This window comes from Argopecten irradians, chromosome 9 (genome assembly GCF_041381155.1).
Source record: "Argopecten irradians isolate NY chromosome 9, Ai_NY, whole genome shotgun sequence".
NCBI classification, from domain to species: Eukaryota; Metazoa; Mollusca; class Bivalvia; order Pectinida; family Pectinidae; genus Argopecten; species Argopecten irradians.
In genome coordinates this window covers 16,496,462-16,517,724 of record NC_091142.1, presented here as the reverse complement: position 1 = coordinate 16,517,724, position 21,263 = coordinate 16,496,462, and the positions used below count along the sequence as shown (strand labels likewise).

At 34.0% G+C, this 21,263-nt stretch overlaps 2 protein-coding genes across 2 annotated transcripts; one reads left to right on the top strand and one right to left on the bottom strand.

Moving 5' to 3' along the window:
- The first annotated feature begins 7,050 nt into the window (after positions 1-7,050).
- On the top strand, positions 7,051-9,467 carry LOC138330562 (multiple epidermal growth factor-like domains protein 10). The gene is made up of 2 exons (XM_069278126.1): positions 7,051-7,093; positions 8,803-9,467. The coding sequence occupies exons 1-2, from the start codon at positions 7,057-7,059 to the stop codon at positions 9,465-9,467; spliced, it is 702 nt and encodes a 233-aa protein (XP_069134227.1). The 5' UTR covers positions 7,051-7,056.
- LOC138331632 (uncharacterized) lies at positions 8,271-19,983 on the bottom strand. Its single transcript, XM_069279352.1, has 9 exons — positions 19,398-19,983; positions 14,642-14,692; positions 13,751-13,845; positions 13,247-13,308; positions 12,624-12,771; positions 11,379-11,516; positions 11,047-11,084; positions 10,303-10,690; positions 8,271-9,964 (listed from the first exon to the last, which is right to left on the bottom strand). Exons 1-9 carry the CDS (start codon positions 19,511-19,513, stop codon positions 9,681-9,683), a joined length of 1,320 nt encoding a protein of 439 aa, XP_069135453.1. The 5' UTR covers positions 19,514-19,983; the 3' UTR covers positions 8,271-9,680.
- Positions 19,984-21,263: the final 1,280 nt, after the last annotated feature.

The window sequence follows — 21,263 nt, the reverse complement described above, 5'->3', positions numbered from 1 at the left end:
ATGATAATGTATTTGTTATTATGATAATGTGTTTGTTACTATGATAATGTGTTTGTGATTATGATAATATGTTTGTGATTATGATAATATGTTTGTTATTATGATAATGTGTTTGTTATTATGATCCTTTGTTTGTTATTATGATCCTTTGTTTGTTATTATGATAATGTGTTTGTTATTATGATAATGTGTTTGTTATTATGATAATGTGTTTGTTATTATGATAATGTGTTTGTTATTATGATAATGTGTTTGTTATTATGATAATGTGTTTGTTATTATGATAATGTGTTTGTTATTATGATAATGTGTTTGTTATTATGATAATGTGTTTGTTATTATGATAATGTGTTTGTGATTATGATAATTTGTTTGTTATTATGATAATGTGTTTGTTATTATGATAATGTGTTTGTTATTATGATCCTTTGTTTGTTATTATGATCCTTTGTTTGTTATTATGATAATGTGTTTGTTATTATGATCCTTTGTTTGTGATTATAATAATGTATTTGTTATTATGATAATGTGTTTGTTATTAAGATAATGTGTTTGTTATTATGATAATGTGTTTGTTATTATGATCATGCCGTTGATGTTTTTGTAATATGGTTTATGGTTAATTATGTCTTTGTATATTTGCAGAGTTATCTTCCTTGCTCAAAGGAATCCGTTGTGATGTCAGTATTTTATGAGCGAAACAATTTCTCTTAAAATTATGGCTTTATGCTCCCATACAGATAGAGTCGTTGTGCTCGTATTACTGTAGCAATTTGGTATTCATTTATGGCGCAATAATAAGGCGTTTATTATTCAAAACAGCATGGTCATAGTTCATATTTCTTATGAATGTTATTAATTTCTGACAATACTTATCATTGTGCTTGGTTATTTCAGTCTGTTATTATTTTCTGATTGTTTAGTGTTATTTCATTTAATCTCAAAATATTTTACTGGCAATAAACATAACAAATACTTTTATACGGGGTTTCAAGATCCCCAAATCACGTGGGTAAGTACGATTTACCGTCGACTGGTCCCACATTCCGTCGACTGGATTGCCTGCCGTAATTTTTCTACTCTCCGCTTGGCTTCGCTCCGAAAAAAAACAATAGTATTTATGAGCGCAGCCTAGCGGAGGGAATCGGTACTAAGGCAGGCAATCCATACTAAACATCCCGATGTTTAGAACGTCATCAAAAACACGCTAGATGATGACGTCATATTTACCGGATGGTGGATCCATCCAACAGTAAAATGTATTTTACCCACGTGGTTTTTGGATCTCAAAGCCCCCGTAACACGAATAACTCCCCAAACCTACACTAGTCCTTTCCATTTCCTTATTTATTATCTAACAGTAACTGTCATACTTGAAGGTTAAGTCACTCTATGATTTATTGTATTATTACCCAAAATCATATATGATGACTGGACTAGGATACGTGTATATTTTATTTTTGTGATCATTTTACTATTAATCACGAACATACATGGTGTTTATTCTCGAAAAAATACATTTTTTTTCATCACGCATATCATTTTCAAATAATCATAATCAGAAATCATTTTCTTATTTATTTCTCATTGATACGCGTGTTATGAACACTTCCACATGCATTCGTTGAATCATACCTCTAATGCATTGCGTATTTATTAACTTATTTATTTAATTATTTTGCATGAAAACCATACAAAGTATGGAAAATAACAACAGGATTTGCACAAATCAATGCACGTTTCAATATTTACTGTTTTTACTGATATATTTTTGTACATTAATATATACTTTAAACCAACTTATTTTCGCGGAATCTTGATTTCACGTTTCCATGCCTACTGATTTTAATGAGAATTCTATTTTTTTGGTGGTTTCGAATCCGAAATCGTGAATTTCAATAGGACGCGAAAATTAGTTGGATGATAGTACTATCGTTTTATTTTATTGTATTTACAATTCATCAATGCAAGTTTGTCGATTTTATTCTGTTTCATTTTTATATAACTTATTTAACTTTTGTTTGGGTATTTATCCCATAATTGTACTTATCTGTTACCAAATCCACCTTACTAGTAAATTTAGACCTCAATAATAATACTCGGTCCGATTAACATTATTGTGATCCTTTCTCTGATAGCCATGTGGTGAGTAGATATGATATAACCTAATTTCATATCTATACTTACCAATACACTGTATGACTATAAAATGAGGTTATCTGTAGCTAAGATTTATATAACGTGTGTGTAATATATTCGTTTGTGTATTTAACTGTCCCTAATCCAAGTGTAATCTAATAAATATTTAAGGTGCTTGTGTAAAATATTCGTTAGTGTATTCAATATTCATAATCAAAGTATGATTATTTAACAAATATGTATGGTGTTTTGTGAAATATTCGTTTGCTTGTTTTAATCCAAATCAAAGTACAAAAATGGGATAAATATGAATGATGTTTTTGTAAAATTATTCGTTAATCAAAATTGATATTGTAATAAATATTGAAGTTATTAAGTCGCTTTGTTTCATTCGTTATCCGTGTTAATGAAAAATAGAACAAATTTAGCGTTCAAGATTGATAGCAAGTTTCAACATGGCGCAAGACACAGTTACATCAATGTTTCCTAAATGTAAAGAATTTCTTTAACTTATGAGTTTTTCCTTAATTTCTGTAATGCATTCTAAGGAATATCTTAAGTTTAGAAAGTCATTAAAATTACGGAATGTTGATAAAACTTCGCCTTTGCATTTATGTCCTCACTGCGACAACAAGTACTGCATGTGGTACATATACTGACCGACAAAAGCGGATTATTACTATTGTCGTGCAAACCTTATCTACACCTAATCCAATAGAAAGAGCAGTTGTAACAAAAAGTTAACATAAACAAAATATGATTATACGTTAGTGTCAAGATCTGAAAATAAGTGGGTAAAGTACCACTCACCGTGGATTAGTCACCCTTCAGGTGTTTGTGACATCACGAAACTCACGTCAAATGATGGCGCTATACTCACCGGGTGGTTGAACTAATCGACAGTTCATTATTCTTGACCCACGTCGATTTTGGATCTCGAAACCTCCGTATTCAATATTGCGGTCATATAAATCGAATTATACAGTTATACATATACTCCCATTTTGACCCTATACAACGTGAACGTGATGTTGGGACGAAAAGAAAATGTTTAAACTGTCCGAATGTACTGTCGTTTCATTGAAGTTGTACAGGTAAGGATTGAATCTAAATCGTTTAGACTTCCATAATGTTGTATTGCTATACATTATGGCGGTATGTAATCTCAATACAAGAAGTAAAATAGTGTTCACATGTTTCAATAATACGACACTCCTGTTTTATGTTCGCTGATCGTTATGATTAATATGCAAGTTACATCACTGTTTATCACGTCACGTGTACAGTAAAACTTTGTTATAACGAATCACATTAGACCAGAAGAAATAATTCGTTACTTCGGAAATTCGCCACAGAGGTTCTGAAACTACAAGTGAATTAAAAGTGAATTAAACGCATTGACTGATTTTGCCCCAAATGATGATTGTACGTAATAAGCTAATTCGCATATTCAAAAGTCGACACCTATATCTTCTTTGGGAAATTTTCAATTATCGACAATTACTTGTATTCTTATTTGATCGATTATGGTTTTTTTTTGTCCCCAAGGTTCAGATTTAAATAAGGCCACGTCCAGCAGAACAACTTGTGGAAAAAATGTTATAGAAAAAATATTTGCTTAACGAGTCCATGAAATCACTTCATACCAACATATAATTCGTTGTAAGTAAACTCGTTATACGTTTCCCAAAGAAGTGTTAATGAAAAGGAGTCAAAACCGAGGATTTGAATTAGATTCATATCAAACGGATTCGTCCTAGAACGTTTTACTGGATATATACATGTATTTCATAATCATTCTCCACGCATGTCACGTTCGCACCATAGTGCATGCACACATTTATATACATATGCAAACAGATTACCAACATATTAGGGTCATCCCGTGCCTAATTCAGGTTAAAAGATAGAACATACACCTAGACATAATAAGGAATTTATTCAGTGATAGTAGCGATACTGTTGATATAATTTTGAGCTTATCTGACAAAGCGACATTATCATCTTATTGACGTCACGTCTGGCCAATGCACGTGTCCCAAGTTTAATATATCTCACCCTCACCTGTCACCGAAATAATAGTGATAATTTCCTTGTTATAGTTGTTATTCGTAACTTATTTTTAGATCTAATAGTTAATAGGTTAACTTTTGGCGGAGTGAAACAAACACTGCTGTCATTCTGCAGTGTGATAATCGTTGACAACTGCTTACTGTTGATATGAGATTCGCAATAATTGTTCATTTATTTATTCAATTCATTTATGTGTATGCAATATTTCCCATCTTCCAACTAATACATAAATTCGCGATCAAAGGCTCTTACTAACAATTGTATATATTCGCGAAACATTTAATGATGCGTTTGAGCTCTTGCCAAATATCGCAGAAAATTGTATATCGCGAAAATTAAGTGATCAACAGAATTAAGAATTAGATGTCTAGTAGTAAAATATATCATTACATTAATCACTTAAATAAATGTATTTTATTTTGAGGGTTGATTTTTACCGACACTGAATCCCTACTACACGATTCAATCAAAATTTAGAATAGTTTAAGGAATCAAAGAGAATGTTAATCTTCTATTCGCAATCGATGCATTTAATGAGTTTTAATACATTTGCAAACGGGTAACACAAACTAGAAATATAATGCATACACAATGATGTTCTAGTAGCAAAACATGGCAAGCCGGACATAATACGGGCTGCTTCTAGCTAAAGTTATTCGAGTTTATTTACATCAGTTATTGAGTAACTAGACCATATCCCACGGCAATAATCAAGTAATGGTAAATATAAGGGAAATGTATACTTTTTCAAAGTTTGCGGCTCGGGGTATGTTATAATTTATGGAGAACCCCAATTTGTTTGGAAATATTTTTACGAGTTATCAAAGTACAATTACTTCGATCAGGTAGTTGCTATTTGACGGCTCGAACGGGCCATCGTAGTGAGGCATACATTTATCTTAACTTTCAAACATAGTGGCATCGTGGTCAGATATATCATGAGCTACCTCAATAACATCGGAATACTCAATTTCGCACGTATCGCACGCGTTTGATCTACGCATGTAGGTTGGTGTTTGACATTGGAAAACGAGTATGAAGTCGTATCATTAAGTATCTGTAATATTAAATCAACGTTCAATGTCCAACTCTTACTACTTCAGGAATTTCATCAAGTGCAGTTTCATTGGAGTCAAATTGTTTTCAGAAGGATTTACACTATCAATGGGTCTGTAAACTGCAAAGGGAGTATGAGGAATTAATAAAGAATGCCTTCACCTGATGGAAATTATAAGTCAGGACGACATTTGGCAGAAATGAAATCAGGGGCATATAAACGATAACAGCTCCACCAAAGGAATGTACACGATCTTTTCTAAAATGAGTTTTGCTAAAAATCAGTAAATGATGTATCTTCACCAGTAATAGTGTTGTCTTAAAGGGATTCTGTAATACATACTACGTGGAATCCATCTGTAATGTTTCAGAGGTGAGTTCTTTTTTTATTTTTTCCCCGTTTTGTATTATTAAAAAAAAACCAAAAACAAAAACAAAACAAAAACAGGGCATTCACAACTGTGCCCTCTCACCGGAGGAAATCTATTCAACACACGTAATTCATACCAGGAATTTTACTGATTTTATCTCAATTTTGAATTTTGCAATATATTATGAAGTAAAAAAGAGTTTCATAAGAAACTTACACATATTGTTATCTTATGCATACATGTATCATGTGTCATCATCGTCGTTATTGCTAAACACAAAATGTTTCATCCTCATCATTACCATCATCATTGTGTCATATCATTGTTATTACTTACTAGTAAATGTGTCTCTTCATAATTATATCATTAGTACCACATTTTTCTTAAGATACGAATATTTAGATGACATATAGTCAATATATATGTGTATGTGACAAGACCGTGTTTTTCCATGTGTAATAATCAAAGAAATTAAAACAAACAAATAATTGAATTGATACAAATTAAAAGCAACAGATATGTAGGACTAGAAAGAAGCTTGTGTTACTGAAATAACCGCGAATATCTGAAATAAAGAGTATAAAATGAAATCTTAAATGTAACAATTGAAATATCGATAAGCCCATAGGATTTATAAAACCACCCACGAATGAAATTTTGTGGAAGAACTCAATTGATTATGATGTGGGCGCATGTCGAAATTGTCGATTGTCGCCCTAAATGTTATTATATCGTTACCGGTTTATCATTATAAGCCGCCATGGCCATAAATTGGCAGCTACATGTAAAATACACGCGACCACGCACAGACGGCGGACACATGTTCACATGTTCAGCAGCACATACGTCGGTATCAAGGTTAAGGTCATAAAGAGTAGGGAACGGAGATAAAACACACGGAAACTTAAGAAGAACCGTATTGCAGTCTGAAAAAAACTCTAAATAAGAGCTTTATATCTTATTTAAAGCTATTACACATAAAATGTAAAGATTTTCTTTGTGTTTGTGGAGTTCGTAAAACACTTTTAGGTAAAACAGCTGATTGCGGAGTACCTAAGTCCTGGATAGTTTTACAATGACCATGATAAGTACACTTTTACAAATAGAACTTCTATTGGAACTGTGCTTTATCTCTAGTTTGGTCTCCGTTCTAAATTTGATTTGGTCCTTGGAAAGACAGATCTCAATGTGATCTTGGAACTGTGCCTTATCTTTAGTTACTATATCCGGTGTAAAGTCCATTCGGTCCTTCGAAAGAGAGAAATCTGAATTTCAGACATCGTAAAGGTCAAAATACGGTTAGTTCTCTTGATTGGTCCACGAGTAAGTCATCTCGTGAAGTAAGCACTTCCTCTTTGTGATGGTATAAATAAAGAGTTTTGGTAAGGTCATCAGTCATTATACAATTTACACCACCATGAAGTACACTTTCGTCATTTTGTGTGTGGCTTTCGGTAGGTTGGTCTTCCTCTAGTGTTCCAGTTTTATTCTCTAGAAATCTTTTAAAGGCCCACTACCTTTCCGAAACGGTTTTAAATTTTTAAAATGGGAATGTAAAACAAGATCGATAATTTTGTAGAGTCGCAAAAATTATTAACTTACCGTTAATACTACATTTATCATCACCTTCTGAACGATTTGATTCAAATAAATAAAATGTTTATTTTCATAACGCGGGTCGTGTTATGTTTCCCGCCGTCGTCCTAAATACCGGGCGGTAGTTGACTATCACTGCGCCAGACGGCAAAACAGCGAATTGACTCTCCACTGTTTTCATATATTCCGCAGGAAATCTTGCATATGCTTGGTGTCGTAACCTTATTTTAGGTCATCGGTATGACGTTATTAATGTTTTTTTAAGAAACCTTTATATTTTGCTCCGGAAAGGTAATGGGCCTTAAATATGTTCCACCTCCGACAGAACAGAAATGATACTCAAAGTTTGAACATGAATTGGAATTAAATCGTGTGTATATATTATATCTGTATATGTATGTACATTGTATAATTAACACAAAAAATAATTTAAAATAATGTACTGTTGTAAGTGCTGTTGATTTTATTCGGGACGCAATTAATTATTTTTAATATCTTTAACTTGAAATACAATTAGAATCAGAAACTTTTTAATGGTGGTAATGGTGTAAAGTTTGTAACTTTTGTAACTGAAGAAACATACTAATTCTGCTCCTGTTTTGGATAGAGGAAAAATACAATTTGTCATCGGAGTAGCATCTTTAAACAGGTTCCTGTTCTTTATTTTATCAGTTTGTTATTGTGCATACTTTTGTTAAGTATATTTTTATCTTGCTTAAATTGTTACACATACGCTACGCTACTCAAATAGGTAAACTGTCCAAACGTTACATTTTTGAAATGATTGACGACGCTTCTTTATTTCGTAGCGCAAGATTAAATACTTATTAAGGATGTAGGAATGTAAACAAGTCATTCTCAATTTTGCGGTATAACTTTTAGTCCTAATAGTTCCTTCTTAGTTATGCCATCTACACATACATTTGAGTGTTTTAAGGAAATAGTGGAAATAACAAACTTAAAAGCATATGAAAGAAAATGACAATTGGAAAGAAATCAAATATTGTTTTCTGAAATGAATACATTTTAGTCAAATTCATATACAATGTCTTTAATCGAACACAATTTATGATTTTTTAACGAATAGTATACTATCTTCGGCTTGAACTTTCAGAAGACCGGCCACATCACCTAGTTGTTCAGAATCCATTATGAACATAATTCGTAGTACAATTTGATAATTTGAGTTTTACTTGTGTGACATCATTAATAACATTAAGACTGTCAACACGATGTTATAAAACACAAAAAGAAATGTATGAATTGTTAAATCCTGTATACATGAGAGACACTATACTAAAACTAATCCTATTGCATTTTCTCTGGTTTGTTCGAGACAACGGTGGTAATGTTGATTTTTGGTTTAAATAAAGGAGAGGCAGAAGCACCACGATTATCCCATCTTTACATTATTACCTCTCTTGCCGTGGTATCATTATTTTGTTGTTTTTTCAAGCAAATTGCGTCACAACCAATACCTACCGCAAGGGGGTAAATCTATTTTACTAAATATTTGTAATTTTTACAAATACGGAATCGTCATGGATTAAACCTATTGTCATTGTAGCTAGCGTCTATGCCGAACAGGCATGCACCACAATTGCAGACTGCCAGCGTTGTCCACCCGGAACTAAAGGTTTCTGTGCTCAACAGGTATGCCATTGCCACACCAACTACACATGTACGGCCCCAGCTGACTGCACAACGTGTCAACCTAGTGAAAAAGTCACATGTGACGAGGAAGCTCCCGGGATCTTCTTTTGTCATTGTGATGATAAAGAAGCTCCTCCCCCGATGCAAACGTGTACGACAGCCGATATGTGCAAGGAATGTGCCCACGGATTTCTCACCAAAGTTTGCCACAACGGCGAGTGCCAATGTCATTATGACGCAGAATGTGAAAGTTCTAGCGATTGCTACACGTGTCCTCATGGCGTCCAAAGCGTGACATGTGAGGCTAGGAAATGCTACTGTGACGGTCACCAAGCCCCTGCTATGGCAGCGACTTGTAAGTCCGTCCGCGACTGCCCTCGATGTCCACTCAGCAGTATGACCCAAGGCTGCTTGAACCATCAATGCTACTGCCATATGCCAAATGAGTGCAAACTGGCTTCAGACTGCACTTCATGTCCCCCAGATGTGACCACGGTCACATGTGACGGTGACGGGAACGGTGATATGTTCTGTCGCTGTGACGGTCACCCCCCGCCATTTCATCACACGCATGGTTGATGTTCGAGGACAAATTATTTGTTTTTATACGGCTAATAAATATATGTAAACTTTTAGTAATCATCGTCATATTTCTTTCCGAGCGCACAATGACTCCGTCACTTAAATTATATAAACTTGAATGATATAAGATTGATTTACTTCGTAATGGATAGCGTTAACAGATGTTAAGATACCAACTAGAACAGTAAAGTTGTATCAATATATATATACCTATATTAACATGTCCTGTTGTTTATAATACATAAAGGCGAAGTCTAAAGTTTCACTACTGCAACAAGATAGTCTGTCAAAATAGGTCCTTGTAAATCTGGTGTTGTTAGGAAATGGAGGCGGAATCTTGATAAAAAATGGTTTGGGCGTATTACAGAATTTCTTTGAAGGACAGTCTGAAATAGTAGTTTTATTACATTTCAGAGGGGTTTCTGTTGATGGTGTGACTTCGTCTATAGGTGTTGTAGAATGGAACGTTGAGAAGGCTGCATCGGTATTCTCCCCTGTGAACCAAAAGGGCATAGAGCCAGTTACTAAGGCATGTGAAGCATAAATTTTCAATATTGTTTGCTTGCACAAGAAGCATGTCAAAAGGAATTAGCAAAAGGAAATGCATAAAGTTTATTCAATAAATAAAGGCATTCACAGGAAAAATAATATACTTTTACCTGCATATTTTGAAGTAAAAAGTTTCAGTAAAAACAGAACACTTGATATTTATTTAAAAGGAGCTAATGTCTTTTATCATTTAATAAAAAGGTCATCCTTAATAATTTTGCTGATAATTACACCGTGGTAGGTTCATTAATTAAAATAAAAAGCAAAAGAGAAAAATGTTTACTTGTTGACATGGATATGGAAGGTACCCGTCTGTTGTCCGGCATATGTGTTCTATGATTAGCCTGCGATTGGGGATAAGTACGAATTGTGGCGAATTCTTGTGATCCTCTTCTTGGAGGCCGGCTGTCTATAGGGCTTCCTTGTGATTCTAGGGGAGAATGATTATTTATTGGAATTTCCTGTGAGTCGCGGGAAGGATGATTGTCTGTCGGAATTGCAGCGGGTTGCCGTTGAATTTTATCACCAACCGTTTCGTTTTCCAACGCTCCAGGTGGACGCCCCTCTCGAGGAATAGCTAGACTTCCGTTCATAATGCCTCCAGGTGGACGCCCCTCTCGAGGAATAGCTAGACTTCCGTTCATAATGCCTCTCACCAAATTCTCCAGAACCTTCATATAATAGAAACAATGACAATTTAATGTGTTCGCTTCCATGGTTTAGGTTGACTAACCTAACATCATGCTAAAAGCAAATAATATGTAAGGACGTGCCAGACTAAGATGGTTGGAGAAAAGCCGGAGTACCCGGAGAAAATCACTAACAGGATACCAACATCGCTATCGTGGTCGTAAAAATTGATCGTCAAAATGATTTTGATTATTTCATTACGGCTAAAATTTAGACAACTGAAAAATGATTTTTTCGTTTTAACATAAAATAGCGAAGTTCTCGACCCGCGTAAACAACCGGTTATACGGTATTTATACTCGACATCATCCGCATGCATATGAAACGCAATTATTACCTTTACTCTTGTGGCAAGGTCACTGCAGTTGCATTCTCCTGAAAGAGACAAAAATCCTCAATAAGTTACATCCATCAGCCTACTTAGAAAAAACACATATTTTGCAGATAATTTGAAGTTTGATACGTTGATCTTTGCGACCTTTTTGTATAACATTATACATGTAGGAAAATTGATATGATTTTGCGTTTCGTACTTAACAAGTTTTATCAGAGTTTACGTACTTAGATGAGATTCAAATTAAGGGCATATACATATTCTATCTGGAAAAAAATCGCTATTTTGTTACTTTATGATTTACAAAACAAAGAAAAGCAGTCTTAAGTCATTACCAGTGTTAATGGTGCCATTCGTTCCTGGTAGGCCGGGCAGCCCTGGTGGGCCTGTTGGTCCTGCATCTCCTTTGTGTCCTCGCCGTCCAGCTTTACCATTTTGTCCCTGCTTTCCTTGTTCTCCTTTCACAGATATTCCTGAAATTCATAATATAATTGTTGATATTGCTTTAATGTTGGAATATATCGAATATGTGGACTTGTTTAACTGAAATATACATTTATTTTGCATATTCTGTCAAAATAAACAAACAACACCACGATCCAATCTACGAGTCAACAGTAATGTAATACCTAAGGTTCAGACTGCGGCTTAAACACTTTTTATCAACACAGTTATACTTAAGTTAAGAATGATGATTATTGTTTATGAAACAATAAACTGTTTATTAAACACTAAACTAGTTTCGTACGTTCATAATACGATATCTGATACGATAGTATGGTGAAGTCTAACCTTAATCGTTAGTTACCACTAACATTAGGAATTAGCAATGTTTAATTAGATGGTGAAGGACACATAGTGTACATCTGAGTCACCAATGTGCTTACAAATCCCCATCATCAGCACTTGTAAGCAATTGAGGCATCTTTCCTTTTATTTTTCATTTTTACCGTTTGTATTCTCCACAGAAATTTAAAACAACGAAGATGTAATATAAAGAAAGGCGTAAAAATTGTACAAAAAATGTATGCCTTTGAAAACTCATTAGTATGAGATTATATATTGTAACAGAAGAAAACAGTAATTATTTATTCCTTCTCATAGTTGCTGGATATATCCTAAGTACTAAATACGTTACAAAGTATCTATATAAGTATCTCTAAGTGTTCCCGTCTTTTGTTAAATACATGGCTTTGAAAAGGAACGTTGGTGAACATTCCTTATACAGAAATACATATCCAGATATGCATTGCTAAAAATAATATATTTTTCTAGTCTCTTGGGAAATACATATTTAGCATAGTACATACATGTAGTAGATTAGGGGTTCGGTTTAATAGTATGGACACAATCATCCTAACTATGATATATTTGGTTCTAATGTTTAAAAAAACCACCAACCTACGACTTGCACTTGGCAATTGTCAAATGTGGTTCCAAGGACACCAAGGATCAAGGTCATGACAGTGTTTTGATTGATATTAGAATCGGTTGGAATTACTTCTTTATCCCAGATTGATATTAGAACAAATATAAACCAATACAACTAATATATAAGAGGAAATGAACCCTAAATTTACCAGGTTCTCCTTTTTGTCCCTTCTGCATCCATCTACCAGGTTCGCCCTTTCGTCCCGGCATTCCAATGAATCCCTCGGGACCCCTGTCCCCTTTGTCCCCTCTGTCCCCCTTTTCTCCCTTTTGACGCGGTCGACCGGTTATTTGTCGCTGTAAACAATATACAAAATACGTATGTCGATTTTTAAAAATTCTAGATATTTTTTATAATAATGCTTTACTCGTAAAGGTACAGTCATACATGTTTATAAAGATCACCAAAGGGCCGACAGATGATTGTCTTTTTTGACAAGTAGTATTTTTACATAGGGTATATTGTGCTGAAATCAACCGTTTGGGAGGTGGTATTATTAAGCACATATTCACTAAATGCATGTTTGGTTTAACAGATAGATGTATTATACTCCTATAGCAGCAGAGAGTTGCATTTTGTTTTTTTCGTACATGTAAATTTAAAGCTATACTCATAGTACTAGTAGTACTGAAAGGTTAATCGCTGAAGCAGTTTTGTCAACACTGTTTGATGAAACTGGCTTTAATGAGAATATTAAATTCAAAAGTTTCCTATACTAATTGGTTCTTGATTAACGCATAGTCTTTGTCGATTGTTCGCTGTAAGTATTACCTGTGGTCGTTGTCGCAAGTAATTATCATCACTTCCAACGCACGAAGAGAAATAAAAATCATCTAAAAAGAAAGAAAATCATATGATGTCAAAAACCAATTTTTTAAGAGTACAGTATACATTTAAAATCTGGAATATCTTGTGATATTGAACGTTTTAAAATATATCGATAATCATTGATTTAATATATTCATCATTAATATTTAGGCATACATTTAGGTCAAATGATAGCGAGTTTCCAACAAATAAAACATTTTTTTACACTAACAAGATGTCATTTACATACAATTTCTATTATATGAAATTGTATTTGTAAGGGGGAGGGTGATTTTATGACCAGTTTACCCACCAATGTGATAATCAACCGCTGATGGTCAAAATAACCCGCCCCCCACCCCCATCCCGACAAGTCAACTCTATCATAAGTATTTGATGTTCATAAGTAATTTGTTAAATAAAGAGATGTTTTATTTCTTAGCATTACACCATTCTACCTGTACTCACCTTGTATCTGGTTGTCACAATGTTTACCCACGAACCCATTACAACACTTGGTCACATTCGCTGGGTATATCCTCTCCATACAACGTCCCCTGTACCTGTATATGCAAACGGATTAAAAATATTACATTATATTATATGCTTGTGAAATAAATAAATGATTATAGACATTGCAGATATCAGATACCACCCAAAACGGACACAGAAGACGTACGATGTATTAATGGGTGCGGTTTCCTTCATAACCCCTAAGTACCAATTCCTTTCAACAGAGATAAACACTATGTCCTCCACTTCTTTGTGAGGCATAATTATATCATTTATTAATGTTTTTGTGAAACTTTGACCTCAGGGTGGTGCATATGATGATCACACTGATATATATTTGTACATTGACGCAGCAAACGTTTATATTTGTTGATCTAGTTAAAACTATATGATTTATAGATTCTCTGTTTTTTTACCAAATAAAAGGTTCTAAAGGTCACTATACAAAAATGAATGACAAATTAAAGCATACAGTATTTTCCTTTAAAATAATTTGCATGACTATAAGAACATTTGTGAAGAAAAACCCATGTCATTGACAACAAAGAGTCGATGTTTTGTCTAAATTGCCACAAGTCCTTTATTTGACTACAGCGAATCCACGAAACTTGGACTAATGTAAACGGAATTCTGAAAATTTACAATCGAGCCGAGTTGTTAAAAGTATCAAGGGTTAACTATATATTATCATTATTTGTCATCACTATACAGTCTAACTCATATATATGTGACCTGTTTCTTGCATGTGATACAAGTGCACTGAAGTGCCTCTTTACTCCCTCGCACACGTTTAGACCGTGTAGATGGACTTCCGGTATATGATTATATAAGAGTAGGAGCACTCACTTAAAACACTCCTTCTGTCTCACCATCTTGACACCTGTTACGCAAGGCTTACTGTGAACAGAAAATGATAAAGTAAGAACAATCATTTTACACGTATAGAGAGATGTAACAGTCATAAATATTTAAAGTTTGATAAGATCTATGCCATAATTCGCCAAATATTCAGTTACTTCGCCAATATCATACATGTATGTTTGAATATGGATAATATAAACTTGGATCCCTTTTCAATGGCTAGAATTTATTATGACGTCATGACTTCATGTCAATAAACAATGGCATGACGTCAGGATTCGAGGACGTCGTAAAAAATGGCGGCGAATATTTTTGCAACACATTTCGACGTTGAGATTCTTCGAAATGTGGGTTATTTTAATTTCATATGATATGAAATATATTGATATCCTAAATTACATCGCTATATAGGTACACATTGAACGGTTCTCACATATGGACCTTTTTGACGCTAGATTTTTACATTGAAATATAATTTCGTTAATCATATTTTCTACATAGCGTTAGCATAGTAATTGATAGCAATGCGCGGATTTATTACCGTGCTAACATGTTGATAATGTTTTTGCGCTGAAGTACAATTCACCGGAACATGTACGTTAACAGTATCATAATTTAGTTCTTACGTCCTATTAACAGGAAGAGCCATTTTAAAAGGCTGTACTAGGTTGATATGGCGGAAGAAAGTCAGAGTATCCGAGGAAAAAACAAACGAAATTTGTTAACGGAATTCAATGGTTTGATATATCACATATATTTCTCACATACTTAGTATTTATGGACCTACAATTAAAACTTTCAATTCCGTTCCTATTACTGACCATGATGACCTGATTGAATTTGCTTGTCATAATTCCAAATGAACGCAATACATTCAACGCTGATACATTGACAATTGTATTTGAAACGACACTTACCAGTACTTGACATATGATAGGAAAATTAGTCTACTTTAGAATTCAGTCTTTAAATCTGTATAAATAGAGTCTGGCCTTTCTAAGCTGTCGTGCATTCACGATATCAGTTAAAACTGCATAGAGTCTTATTGTTGTACCAGAATCTCGATCGAAGACGAAACATTATAAAAACGAGTTTGAAACAAAACAGGCATATTTCCACTTCTGTTTCATTATAGTAGCGTGCGTTCTATCGATATTTGTGAAACATTATGGGCGTGATGGGACCCATTCTCTTACCAGGGCATGTGTAAATCACGCGATTGTATAACTGTCAACCGATACACTAATGACGCGGACATAATCAAAAATAATTACCCTATTAAAAACATATGCATTGTACAAACGGAAAATAACAAAGGAATAAAATTGTAAAATTGTGGGGAAATTAGGTCAATCTTAGTTGTGATGTAATCTGTCCACGAAGCAGGGCGTGGATAGGTGACTCGAATACTATTTCTTAACAATGCAAGTAAACTATTGATAAAAATTTCATATTGTTTAAAGAGCTATTTATAATATCTAATTGTGTAATAAATTAAACAATGCAATCAGAAGCCAGAAATACCTTTTTACGAAATACCTTTTTACGAAGGACAACATTAGTACATAATTTATTGAGTAATTAATAATCAATATAACGCATTGTCAATATCTGATGATATATTTTAATTAAGAACCGAGACGACCATTACAGTGGTATTTTGCTATATGTTTCAATGTAACATTAAAATTCATTATACATCCCTAAAAGCAAAATGTATGAAACCATCATAAAGGGTATTATGGACACCAATGTTTCCAAAACCTCTGGTATAATCGCTTAATATATCTTAGTTGCGAATAGCTCTATAGGAATGTTAGAAATCCATGATAACAACAATTCGGTGAACTTGATGACATGACCTTTCGTCCATCAGACAGTATTTGTTTACACAGACTGTCTTATCTGTAGTCCAGTCGACTGATAGTAACGAGAAGCATATCACTTAATATTGACCTTGTAAAGCCAGTTCATTTCGCCCATATTGACATGGATGATATATGTTATCTAGAATTACCCTCACTAAACCAAGCAAATCGTTCATAACCAAGAACGATAAATCAAGGTTACTAGGTTTTTTTATCGACTTCGAGAACATATAGAAAAAATCTGCAAAATAATGTATCAGGCAGATATTTTTTTAATTCCTAGCCGGATGATATTACACTTCTATAGATTATATTTTGTGTTAACATTCATCTTCGATTAATGACGTGAAATAAGTTACCCATGTCGACTTAATAAAAAGAAAAAAATATACTGTTTTCGAATCATTAGATCATGACCATTGGTGAATGAAGAGATAGCTGTACATTTTTAAAAGTCATTTCCCTGTTTTGGGACCCTCCGTTAGTATTACTACAACATAGCTAGGTTTAGCTAATGATAATGACTTTGGATACCCAAATTTGACAAGCATTTTACGAAATTTTCAGCAAATGACGCTGATACGTCCTAAATTTATGGTATCATGTTAATTTTACTTGATTTCGCTTTAACCCAGAGACATCGTATTTGTATATAATTATTGCTTTATTATAAGAATATTCCACCGTTCTGCGTCTTACATTAGAAAACAATAAATTATGACATGACCTTTCTACTATTATTAAAATACCATATCTACTTTAGTTAAACAATTATGCTTCTATATGAACCTTGAAGCATGCAAACTTCCTACAAACGAAGATATTGTTTTGAAGGGTAATTAAATGTGTGTTAATGATTCACAATGGGTTCGCTATAAATAACCTAATATCATTAATTGGCCTTCCTTTCTCGCTTTATTATGTGCAGCAATAATCCACAATTTACTGTTGAACCGAAGGTAAAAAAAACTGAATTTTCTGTCGTAATTGTGTAATGCTAAATAGCGTTCTCTTGGATGCACTTCAGTCCCAATAAAAAAGGAATCAGGTCGTCACCACTGTTTTACGATAACACCATGCTGCTTCCCAAATAAATCTGGCCTTTAGAATGATGACGTCGACGATATATGATAGTTACACTAAAATTGTATCAAAAATATGATTTCAGCACAAAATGGCTCTCAAACAAAGTACGTCCCAAGGCCGTGATTATTATCTATTTTAGTTATGACAAATGGCATAGTGATCACAACTTTGCACTTTCAAGATAAATCATTTACAGAGTTGTACTATTATTCGAAAAAAGTGTCGAGCAAAGTGAATGAAATAATGTGTATTATAATGATATCGTTTAACGACATGCATTCAGTTTTCACATTAGATTTAAGTTCGACATAAAACGGTATGTCAGTAGTTTGTGACACGTGTACTTAGCAACTCACTTAAGGATGTCTACATATTTTTTCATAATAATACACATTTTTTTCGACAGTGAACGTGGGAGGAAAGAGTACAGCTATGATTTCAAAATTTGCTTTCAACACCATAGAAATAAAGGTGACTCTGAAGATGTTGCAATAATAGGAAACATATTTTCAACACTGAATATGAGAGGGGAGGATATTATGACTATGATTTGACAATTCGTCGTCAACATAACAACAATACATTTACCGTGAGGAGTTACCATTGACATTTTCATTCGTAGCAGCATGGCAAAATATGAATAATTTAAGGAATTACAAAGAACATGACGAATTATAGTCCCCTGCTGCGGCAGACATGGTTATCTTTCAAATATGTCAGAGGTCAAGATATAGGTCAGGATTGCCTCCTTTGGGCACATCTATAATTTTAAAGCATGTTCAGTCTTACACTGGTGTAGGCCGTAGATACTGTACGGATAAGAGATAAGTGGCGTGTAATTGTCTCACTCTTTCATTTCGCGGACTTGATAATAACAATCGATTTCAATAATTATATTCTAGTAAATTTAATGTAATTTCAGTTTGTTTCAGCACATTTCCAATACATGGGTTACCGCAGATATTATATGTATAATAGGTTTTACGAAAATGCTGTGAATTCACGAAAACGAAATTGAAAATCTTTACAAACAATTAGTAGAAGGACTTTACATATAAGATATAGAGAGACTAGGGTTCCAATAATGCAGAATTAAATATGTTTTTTTTTCTGTAGGTAACTATGAAAAGTGACAAACCAATTGGGGAAAATGAAAACAATGAGCACAATTACGATCACAAACTACAAAAATGCCTGAACACATGTTGTACAAAGAGATCACATCAAAAGTATCTACGAATATAAACATTAAAACTGTCTGAAAGAAGAAATGATGACTTTAGTATATGGATATGATATCATGTTTACATTTTTAACATACTAGTAACAACCAGTGTTATCTAATATAAACAGACAAAGTCGGGGAATCCCAGGAAAGCCATTGTATACTGCCCTGGTAACCTGGCAACTACACCACGTGCGTGCAGGTAAATTTCCACACGGTATGGATCGACTTCTATCGTCAAATGAACACATAATTTGTAGATATGACTAATGCACTAGACCAATTAATGCAATTTGTAAACTAACTGATAAAACAAAGAATATTTGGTATTAAAACACCACCAGATATGTTTGAATTTTTCGTCCAATGTTATGAGAAATGAAAATGTAAACGACTTTATGATAAACTGTTCTAGTCAAGAGTAAGGAATTGAAATTCCAGAATTGACCGCTATTGCTAGGATATATAGTCTGATCAACAACATTTTTTTTCGTGTAATAATGATTAATGAGCATTTGCCATTTTGATACGATTCCATACTGGGATAATTTGCGTCACCTACCTGGCTGTGTAACACCTGAAATTCTGTCTTTCGTATGCGCATGCACAACAGGTGAAAACCACGATACATAGCGTCCATCCAAAAATGACGTTGGTATAAGCAGTCTTGACATACATTGTATGTGTGACATAAGCTGTGATAAGCTCCACGTTATAAATAATTCCACAGTACTTCCCTCTAACATGAATTACTGCCGCTCTATCGACACATCGTCCCTCGACTAGGTTTTGTATTGCTATTGTATGAACTCCTTAAGGTTAGGTCACATCCGATCTACTGTGTTTTTGTCTATATTAAAACACATACAAATAAATGTTATTATCAACCGATACTGTATGAATTATTCACGCGGAAAGAATCATCTCTGTGTATACACGATTACGTAAACGGACACTCCAGCCACAATACGGACGGTTTATAATTTGTATCACATGGCGGCTCACACAACCTTGGCACGCAATGGGTAACGCTTCGTCCATATCCCTGCACGAACGCGCCTCCGATCGGCACCGCGCAGATGGAACACAAAACTATTAATGACTGTTAAGAAGTTAGTTTGATGTCCAATACTTCCCTTGTAACGGCCCCGCCCCGTTATGAGATTATTATTGCCTACAACAACCGAACTTGACCTCATTGAAATGTACCAGCTGGAACCACTGCCTCCGTCTTTATTTATAAAGCATGGTTTTCTTACAAGGTTATATTTTGTTATAGATCTGCATAGGAAAACACTTCTGATTAAAGCTATTGAATGATCTAGAGGGTATTGTGATTGCGTGTGGAGAAGTAGCTATGGTATTTGTTTGAAAAAACGAATGACGAATACATTTTATGTAGGATATTCGCACGAACTTTCAATTTCTGATAACGAATGATGATTCCCATTACCATATGACATGAACAAAGGCAGCTATTTCCGAATACATGTGTATCTATCATCAGTTGTAAATGTAATCTGTATTATTCTCACACTAGGTCCAACGGAAATTTAAAACTTCACCATCGAGACTTCTTTAACTATTCTTTACTTATATTTGAAATACAGTCGCCGATATATATCTATTTTTTGATTTCTTAAGTTAAGATGGTTTACAGTACGTGATATACATATACATATTCAACATTTTACTTAAAGCATGTGCCATATCTTTATCTTGATTTCCTTTCGAAGCATGACGACAATTTGGTCATAAACCTGATGCCATGGATTAGCCACCATACTAAGTTATTGACAAGATTTTCTCAGCATATTTCTAATACTAGAATACCTTCTCCTAGCTTGAAACACAAATTACACTATAGCACAATTATCAATCAACATTGATTGATTATTTTGATATTCCATCAAAGTTTAATTTTATCGGTCTATGAATTGACACTAACATTGCTTCCTGTACAAATAAAATCGTAATTGATTATTTTGATTTCAGCCCAACAATGAACATGTGCAATGTAAGAAGAAAAGGCTGCTATCTCGTGCTGTTGTACCTGTCTGCCACATTATAGTGTACAAACATTTTGCTGACCAGTGGTTTGGTCCACGTGTGGTATTTAGATTATTTCTACATTTGACTGACAAGATGAATGTTGAGGTTAGAGAAAATCCGGAATTTAAAGTCCGTCAATCGAATTATCGTTAGCATACTGACACCATTTCCTTGTTCTGATAAATAGTGATGCTTTCGCATTGCCTAGTTAGCTTACGTTTTTTAATATTTCATTAAATTTGCAACAAAACTCATTTTTTCCAGTTTAAAAGTCGCAAGTGACGGACGGAACAGAATATTAAAATGCTGATCGTTGCGGAATCATATTAGAATGCATAATTATTACTGCATAGTATGTGCCTTGAACTGGAGAAAC